Source organism: Rhinolophus hipposideros (assembly GCF_964194185.1).
Source record: "Rhinolophus hipposideros genome assembly, chromosome: X".
Classification (NCBI taxonomy): Eukaryota; Metazoa; Chordata; class Mammalia; order Chiroptera; family Rhinolophidae; genus Rhinolophus; species Rhinolophus hipposideros.
This window is the reverse complement of record NC_138046.1, coordinates 3,669,423-3,679,207: the sequence shown is the minus strand read 5'-3', so window position 1 is coordinate 3,679,207 and position 9,785 is coordinate 3,669,423. Positions and strand designations below refer to the sequence as shown.

Below are 9,785 nucleotides of genomic sequence, written 5' to 3'. Positions count from 1 at the left end.
GACCTGGACACAATATCCCGCTCTGCCACATCTAGGCTGAGTGGTCTGGAGCAAGCCACCTCACCTGATGGATAAGAATTGGTGGAGTTGGCAATGAAATGCTGTATGTACTAGTCTGACACGGCAGATAGACAGTTGGATCCAAATCGGAACAGACTATCCATGGAGGGAAAGAGAAGGGAGGCTTCTTCGAGGAGGGCCGAAATGAGAGACTTGTGAATTTTTGTGTGGGAGTTCATTCAACCTTGGAGCTCCTCATGCAGCGTAAAGACATGACATCAAGCCCTTTACTATCTGAGCCACAACATGCTAGCTGTGTGTTTCCCAGAAAGTTCCTTCACCCCTCTCAGCTTTAGTTTCCTGCTCTGTACAATGGAGCTAAAGTTGTGACGAGGCTTAAAGGAGTTAATGTGTATAAACGCTTAGAAAAGTACCTGGTACGTAGTTAGCAAGCATTAACCATTGTTATTACTTGTACACGGGGGAAAGTTATAATTCCTACCTCATGAGGCTGAGGTAATGATGGAAGGCCTGTTGAGATGTTCATTCGTTTTGACCTTGAGTGCAGTGGCGATGGCGAGTTTCCTTAGGCTGAGAACAGCCTTCAGGAGTGTCTCCCTTCACTCATTCAAGCAAGCCGTATGCATTCAGGGCCTACTGAAGGAGCGGCACTGCGTTAGGCCCTGGGGTCAATAACGGCTAGCAAATGGCTGTGGGTCCCTACCCTCATGGAGCTTTCTATCTAGTGGATAGAACGTGAAGTTTTCACACTCACAACCCCCAATGCTCTGTTCGTGGGTATGACTGATCCAGTCCAGAAAGTGTCAGCGTGTGGAACTGTTCGATAGGTTAACAATTTTACTCTAACTAGTACCTACACGTAAAGGATGGCTAAACTGGGCTCCGGGGTACTTCCTGTAGGAGCACAGCTACATCACTCTTGAAAAGGCCAAGCCTGGGGATGGGCATGGGGACCTCCAGAATTCGCCTGATCTGAGTTTCCTCCTAACGCTTGCTTGCCCCTCTCCCCCTGTTGTGCATCTTGGCAAAACAGGTACAGCATGCTCGAATCCTGTGAGTGTGGACACTATTGGTGTGGGGACTGGGAGAGCTGGGGATGGGCACTGTGAAGGTGACATGGGAGCGGGAAGCAAGCTTTGACTCTGAGTTATGTCTTGAACACACATTGTGACTTTGCCTTTAGCTTCTTTGGTGCCAAAAGCAATGTGAGTGGGGACTTCTGGAGGGCAGAGGACGTACCTGACAATATGGCTGGTGGGAAAGACTGCAGATGGGAAATACCAGGTTTGTTTTCCCCCCAAAGCACTAGAGAAAGTTAGAACTAATATTAGCTAGCATTCATAGAGCACAGACTATGTGGTAGACACTGCTCCAAGCCCTTCCCATGTAATAACTCTGCAAGGCAAGTACTACTATTCTCATCATCCTCATTTTACTAAAGCACAGAAAGGTTTGGAAACTTATCCAAGGTCACACAGCTCTTAAGTGATGAACCTGGGTTTTTAAACTGAGGTCATCTAGGTCTAAAATCCATGCTTTAATCACTGTGTTTGTGTGATCTGTGCCTCAGTTTCTTCACCTATAAAATGAGGGGGCTAGACTGATTTTTCTCTTATCATATTTCATATATACTTCTTTGAACTTTCAGGCCAAGTGAGAAAAAAAACTGCTCCCAAAATGTCAGTGATTTCCACTCAAGGTCCTTGGGGAGGGAAGGGGAGCCTAGGCTCAGGGAAACAAGTGTGCTGGAGGCCAGTCCTCCCAGCGGCCCCTAGGGCCTGAGAATTGCCGGACGCTTGGGAAGTTCTGCAAGCCAGGCCCTGGGCTGCACTGCCAAGTCACTAGAAACAATCACAGGGAGCAGCAGGCCAGGTGGCCTGGGCTGGCATGTGGGGTCAGAGGTTTCACAGTGGCGTGGGGCAGTGGAACTCCTTGAGCCCATCCCTCTGGCCCACCTCTGAGCTGCTGCTGTGGCCAGGGACCTTGGAGTCCAGTTGGACCAGTTGTTCCAAGGCTGGGTCTGCCAAGGGGCAGAGAAAAGGAAGTCCTGCACTTGGGGAATGGGGATTGAGGCCCTGGAAATGGGTGTGAGCTGACTTTCCCTGGCCCTTCCTCTCTCCCCAGCCTGGGTCACCCTGGGAGCTTGAAAGAAGAATGCCTCTTCTTTCCCTCTCTGGGCCTCAGTTTCCTCATCCAGAACACAGCGACAGTATTCCCTACTTCATAATTGATGGAAACGATGACGTGTGAAAGGACCTGCCACACAGTAGGTGCTCGGTACATGTGAGTTACATTTGAGGAGGCTGATGGCTTGCTCTGCATGAGTCTGGGCCCATGGCTTGTGCCCTCAGTTTCCTCATCCAACATAAAGAGAAATTTTACCTGCCTTTGAGCGCCTAGAATTGGGGACATCCTGTGGAAGTAAAAAGACGGTAGGAAACACGGATGTCACGACCCAGAGGCTCAGGGAGTGGGTTGTGATTCCTCCTATCCTGCTCTCTTCTCCCCTGGTCAAACCAGCTCAGAGTCTGGAGAAGAGTGCCATTCTACCCTGGAACCACTGTCTCCCTCCCCTCCAGTCCCTTCCTGCTCTCACCCGTCCAAGGCCCCTCTCCTGGAAGGACTCCCAAGCTCTGGGCAGGAAGGAGGGTCCCTGTGGGCCAGTGGGAAAGTCAAGTCTTTGGGATAGGACATTCCTGAGATTATCCGGAGAACCCCTGGGGCTTGCAGCTGCTCCCTGGCTCTCCTCCGAGGCCCTGCTGTGGAGGCGGGGAGGACAGTGGGCCCAAAGGCAAGGAGCAGGGCCTGGAGCAGCCCTGTGGGCCTGGTGAGGAGTGAGGAGTGGGGGAGGTGGAAAGGAGGCTATGCCAGGGCTGGCAGGAGGGAATTAAGGTGCCAAGGGTCCAAGGCAGGAGGACTTTCTGTCCTGAGGTGAGTTATAAAGTGATATGCAGATCAGCATTCCTGAGGCTGCAAGTCACATAGTCTTTGGGGGTGGGGTAGTGGGTATTAGACCATGTTAGTCCTGGTGGGTAGACAGGAGGTCTTGCCGTCTGAGAGGCCCCACACTCCAAGACAGTAGGGACAGCTCGTACCCTCAGAGAGGGGACAAAGGACATAGACCCTGACCCAGCAATCCCTCTCCTGCGTATCTACCCAAAAAATTTGAAAATATTTATCCATAAAGACACGTGTCCTCCAATGTGCATTGCAGCTTTGTTTACGGTAGCCAAGACATGGAAACAACCAAAATGTCCTTCGATAGATGAATGGATAAAGAAGTTGTGGTATATATACACAATGGAATACTATTCGGCGGTAAGAAAAGATGATATAGGAACATTTGTGACGACATGGATGGATCTTGAGAGTATAATGCTAAGCGAAATAAGTCAGACAGAAAAAGCAGAGAACCCTATGATTTCACTGATATGTGGTATATAAACCAAAAACAACAAAAGAACAAGACAAACAAATGAGAAACAACAACTCATAGATACAGACAATAGTTTAGTGGTTACCAGAGGGTAAGGGGGGTGGGGGGTGGGAGATGAGGGTAAGGGGGATCAAATATATGGTGATGGAAGGAGAACTGACTCTGGGTGGTGAACACACAATGGGATTCATAGACGATGTAATACAGAATTGTACACCTGAAATCTATGTAATTTCACTAACGATTGTCACCCCATTAAATTGAAAAAAAAAAAGGAGATAGACCCTCTGGGGATTCCTGAAAAGGCGCTCCGAGACTCTGCATTCTATAAAGACCTTATGGAAGGCCTTTCTTCCATGACCCTTTCCTGGCTGGGGCTGTCCCTCCCCCTTTTCCTTGTGATGGAAGGTTGAGAATTGCCAGGGACCCACCTATGATTATAGGAACAAGTGTGAAGCCCAGCAAAGAGCTGGTCAAAGGTACATGGTGAGGCCCCAGGCTGTGGTGTACCCGGTCCTACTCTAAACCAGGTGTCCTCTGCCCTTTCCAGGGAACAGATTGGTGTCCCTCTGGGCTGCAGCATGCTACTATCAGCAAGCCACTGCATGGGCCTTCAATCCACAAACTGGCCTCCACGTACCTGGCTGTCTCTACCCTGGGCTGTGAGCTCCTCTAAAGACCCGACCTGTGTCTCATGTACCCGTGTGTTCAGCCTAACACAGCCCCTATTCTAGGCCTAGCCCAGAGGGGTTGGCTGAGTGCATAGAACACACACACATACTCCTTCGCACACAAGTGGCCACACCCACTGCACCCCCACCCAGCAGAGAGACCCCAAGAGACAGAAGAGCCAGCTTTTGAGGGGCCCAGGAGCCCGTTTCCCACAGTGGCCATAGTCTGTGTTGGCAAAACATGGGCTCGGCCTGGGGGCGGTGAGAGCCCACTCTGGAGGAAGGGAGGGTCAGGCACTGAATAGGGCTGTGTGTAGCTCAACTGAGAGGGCTGGGGGAGGCAGGAATGTGAAGAACGTGCTCTCGTGACTGGCCCCAGGCTTGGGCCTGTGGCCATGCGCTGGCCAGGAGCTAAGGGGAAAGCAGAGAAAGTAGGCAAGGAAGGGAAGAGAATCTCTGTAGGCTTGCCCACAGATGGCAGGGCCAAGGGCTGCTCGGAGAGGCTGCAGGCTGAGCAGAGAGGATGCTGGGGAGAACGAGCTCCGTCCAGCCACCATGGCTGGGGACTCCTCAGGCCTGGACAAAACCTGTCAGTAGCATTTGCAGCTTCTCTCTGAGACACCCCTCTTAGACCTCCCAACTTCTCACGCAGCAAGCAGCTTTCTGTCGCCACCCCCCTTTTGGCTCTGGCTCTCTCTTTTGCACTCTTTCAAGATGATTCCCTTTTTCTCTCAGAAATTCCTGATCTGTCTTTTACTATCTGACCACTCTATCTGCCCCTAGACTCCAGGCTCCTAAAGGGCAGGGATGCGCTTCTGTGCAGCTCTGCTCGTGCGGGTCTACCATAGCACCTACTCCACTGCTCTGGGCGGGTGCTCCACAAATCCCTCAAGCCCAACAGGTCCAAATGAGATTCCTTACAAAAGGAAGACCTCCCGGGGTCCCTGCCTCCTCCATCACACCTTTCCCTCTGTTCCTGACTTCAGGTAACACCCAGTTGCCCAGGACAGAAACCTTGAACTCATCCTTGACTCCTCTCTCGTCCGCCCACATCCCGTCACTGACTTGGGTTTTACTATGTGAATAGTTCATATTTTGGTCCCCTCCTCTCTATCCCAAAGACCACTGCCCCAATCTGCTCTGGCCTCCTCTTCTCTAGTTTTGCCTAACCTCTCCAACCCCCATTCCCAATCTGTTCTTTACTCAACACACACAGAAACAGTCTGAAATATAAATCCGACTCTGTTACTCCACTGTTTAGGCCTCTTCAGTGGCTCCCCACTGAGCTCTGGATAAGGTTCGAGTTCCTTCATGTGACCAACAGGGTCCTTCGTGATCTGGGCCCTACCTGCTGCTCCAGACTCATTTCTTCCTGTCTGTCTGGTGTTCTGTCTGTAGCCAGACTATGCACAGTTCCTCAAAGCACACATCTCCACACCTCCTTGCCCTTTTCTGTGCTCTTCCTTCTGCCAGCCAAGCTACTTATCCTTCAAGGCCTGTTCCAAATGCTGCTTCCTTCACGAATGCCCTCGTGACAATACACCTGCATGCCCAGTAACTACTTCCTCCCCCTGCTCAGTTCCACAAGGCTTTATGCTTTCCCATAGCACCTACATGCAATTGTGATGCTTTCTGCATGTGGCCTACCCCTACCTCCAACTCAGTTGTGAGTTCCTTCAGGGCAGGGAACATGCCTAATTTCGCGGAACCCCTGAGTACCCAACACAGGGAATGACCCTGAGGAAGGTCATAGTGAGTGAATGAATGACCCACTTGATGGGAAGACTGTCACCACTAATTCTGGTCTTCTTCCAGAATGGCTGTCTCTGTAAGTGTTGGACTCCTGGCTCCTGGGTTCAGAACCCCCAAGTGACAAGAATATGTTCTGCAATCAGGAAACACAAAGAGCCCTTACTTGGTAGCAGAACTGTCTGATGCAAAAGCTCATGCTTCATTTTTCCCTGTGACCCTCTCAGTTACCGAAAGACTGCCAGGAGCAGGGTCCAAAGGTTATCCTGGACCACAGAGAGAAAAGAACAGGAAGCCATAAAAACGGGAGCCTCATAGGCCTAAAGTGTAAACTTGGTTCTGAAATTTACTAACTGTGTGACCTTGGATAAGTCTTTTCACTTCTCCAGGCTTCATTTCCTCCATGTGTCACATGATGATAATAAAACCTATCACGCAGACTGTTTGTGACAGTCAAACAAAGTCACTTATTTGTAACCTGTAAATCCCTGTGTCAATTTAAACCCTAACTAGCTCCTGAACTATCTTTAATTCTGTTATACCTATGATGGGTTGGGGGGTAGGGTGGGAGAGGAGGGAATTTAATATCAATAGAAGAGGACTGCAGAGTGGCAGTCTGTCCCACTGGTCAGTTCATCTCCTAATTTCTACAACCACACAGGGGCCTGCTTCCTTCTTCTCTCCCACTACCTCATCCTTTCTTTTTACTCCCCTTTTGTTGACCACTGAGAATTATATTGACTTGCTTAATTCAAAATAGGTCCACTTTGTAACTCTGTAGACAGCTGTAATTTCACAGCTGTCTCTCTCGATTGGTCTTTCTCCTATTTTCACACCTATCTCATTCCAGAATTTTCCATTTCCCCCACACTAACATCCCTCAAGGGCCTTGTCAATGAACAGCCGGGGATCACATCCTACCCCTCCTCTCTCCTGGAGCCGATTGTAGGTTGAACATTCACCATGTCGTCTTGTGGTCTACAAGGGTGGCTCTGACCTTTAGTCATTTTAGGGTGATCTAGGACTGAACCTAATCTCCTAGGATTAAAAATCATTGTTGTCTGCACCTGGTGTGGCAATCATTGTTCATGGGGTAAGAGAGATTAATTAGAAAAACTGTGGCAAACTCTTTTCCTGATAACTTTTCTGTTGGTTTAGAAGCTGGCCTCATAAAGGCAGGAGAATAGGCGTGAAGACCCTTCTATCTCTAAGAAGAACCCTTTCTTTCCTTCTTAACTGTTGAATTAACATTTCTACCACTACTGCTTTAGACTAAGCCACTGTCTTTGCTTATCTGAACTACTGCAAAAGCCTCCTAAGAGACCCCTGCTTCTACTCCAGCTCCACAACCCATCCCCCACACAGCAGCCAGAATGAGCTTTCTAAGGTGGAAATCAGATCTTGTCATTCTCCTGCACTGCACCCTCCACTGGCAACTTACTGTCACTTGAATCAAAGCCAAAACCCTCACCCTGGCCTTCAAAGCCCTGCAGAATTTGGCCCCTGCCTTTCTCTTCAACCTCTGACTGGAAGGTTCTATATCCCTATCGTCACATTGCTGTCCCTTCTTGTCATTCAGGCCTCTGCTCAACGTTCCGCTCCTCTGAGAGATTTCTTCTGACCACTCTTTCTAAAGCAATCCCCCTGTTCCTCCTACCCTAACACTCTACCTCATCCTGTTTTTATCGAGTTGTCCCTTTTGGGGATGGCATCTTTGTACACTGGTCTGGAGCCATGATTTTTTTCAACTGCCTCAGGTACCCAGGGGACACCTCCAGACCATCTGGTTTACCCAAGGTTGGGCCCACAGGACTGTAGGTATCTGCATATTTTAAAAGCTGCTGCCCAAGGGTCTGGCCTCCAATCAGCCTGCATCTAGGTGCTGACTGAGACCCTTCTCGTTCTTCTGGGAGCTATTGAAAATACAATAAGCTGCTAGGACAATCACAGAGGATTGAGGGACAACCAAGAGCTAGGGCACAGTTGAATGACAAGGTTCACCTCCTACATGAGGCCCCTTCTTCACAAGACTGGGAGAGCTAGTAGCATCTAATGCACAGAAACCAAGGCAGAGAGTCAAGCAAAATGAAGAGACAAAAGAATATGTTACAAAAGAGAGAACCAAATACAAAACCTCAGACTGTCTCCAGACACCTTGTGACATTCCAGCCTGAGCAAACGAGGTGGTGTGACAGCCTTCCTCCCAGGTGAGGCGGATGTACAGTTACTGACTTGCCTCTTTTGAGTTAGTCTCCTATGGACAAACGTGCAGAGGTGGAAATCCAGGCTTTGCACGAGGCCTCTGCCTACACCACCTAGCTGGAAAGGACGCCTCATTACTGCTTCTCACGCCATCTCCACTGACACCATGGTGTGTGTGTATGAGAGGTGGGGTTTGGACCTCCAGACTGGGATGAAAGTCTTGCCTCTCCACTGGGCCTTTTACAATGACCCTGAAGGAAGGAGAGAAATGTGCTCCCTAACTGGCCTTTTCTGATGGGGGTGAGAATTGACAGTTGTAGGTCAGCTATGGTCTACAAGTCTTCTGTCTTGTTAGGCTTTCCCCTTTCCTGGCCCTTTGGCTAGAGAGAGCAGGCTCTCCCTGAAGCTTTGTGCCTATTTGTGTTTCCAGTTTTTCCAGCGTATAGTCTGGGATGTCTTAGACAAAAAGCCCAGGAAATCCACTTCCAGGTCATTCTGCAGGTTCAAGGTCCTGAACTACTTTCTCTCTACTTTTCAGAGTCTTCTTCTTCTTCTTATCCTTCTCCTTTTAACATTTTATTTATTTAAGTGTGTTTTTCCAGGACCCATCAGCTCCAAGTCAAGTAATTGTTTCAGTCTAGTTGTGGAGCACGCAGCTCACAGTGGCTCATGTGGGGATCGAACCCGTAACCTTGTTGTTAAGAGCACCGCGCTCTAACCAACTGAGCTAACCGGCTGCCCCTTCAGAGTCTTATTATGTTTGTTTTACATTTACATTGTTCTTAGATTTTAGTTGTACTTAGTGGGAAGCATAGGGAAAAGTATTTCCACTCAATGTTGTTCTGGAAATGGAAGTTCAAATACATTGTTTTATAAAATGTATTCCTTGCCTTAGCTAGGGCAATAGCCAAAAAGAGAAATAAAAAGCATTTTGATGGGGGAGGGAAGAAGAAATAAAACTGCCCCAATTCACAGACATGATAATCTATGTACAAAATCCCAAAGAGTCTGTAAAGCAATTTTTAGAACGAATGAGTTTAGCAAGGTCCTAAGTTACAAGGTCAATATCAACACGTGGAGAATGAATCTTATTTCTATGTACTAGCTATGTAAACTTGGAATATACAAATGATTTTGAAGAAAATACCATAAAAAGAACAACCTTCAAGAATTGAAATACTTAGAAATATTACAAAGCATATATAGAATCTATATGTTAAAAACTAAAAAAAAAAGTAAGGAAAGAAGGAAAGATCTACATAAGTGAAACAAAGTTTCTCCTTTTGGTTCTTAGTGATGTCTGAAATGTCCTTAGTTATTTGTATAGCTGTTTATTGTTTGTCCCTGCTCCATGAGGACAGGGACCTTATCTTGATCACTGCTATATCCTTAGTGTGTAGCATAGTGCTTGGAAGACCGTTGGTGCTCTATAAATATTTGTTGAATGACTGAATTTACAATGTGCTTTAGCATTTTGAAAAGTACTTTCAGGTGCATTAATTTCTCACAAAGCTTGTGAGGTTGGGATTATTACTATCTTAGTCTTATGGATGCAGAAACTGAGGCTCAAGAGGTTATGTCCAATATCGTATAATCAGTAAGTAGAAGAAGGTGACCCTGAACTTGACTTTTCCAATTCTAAATACTGCTCATTCCACCAACACACCGTGCTTCTAACCTGGTTGATGCTATACCAAGGGTGGTAT

At 48.0% G+C, this 9,785-nt stretch overlaps 1 protein-coding gene across 2 annotated transcripts in view; it reads left to right on the top strand.

The window, feature by feature from the left end:
- Positions 1-2,154: 2,154 nt before the first annotated feature.
- STARD8 (StAR related lipid transfer domain containing 8) overlaps positions 2,155-9,785 on the top strand; it is a 63,698-nt gene continuing 56,067 nt past the window's right edge. For both annotated transcript variants that reach the window (XM_081041924.1, XM_081041922.1), the window contains exon 1: positions 2,155-2,287. In XM_081041924.1, the coding sequence (XP_080898050.1) occupies positions 2,252-2,287 (36 nt within the window). In that variant the 5' untranslated portion in view covers positions 2,155-2,251. The remainder of the gene's footprint in view (positions 2,288-9,785) is intronic.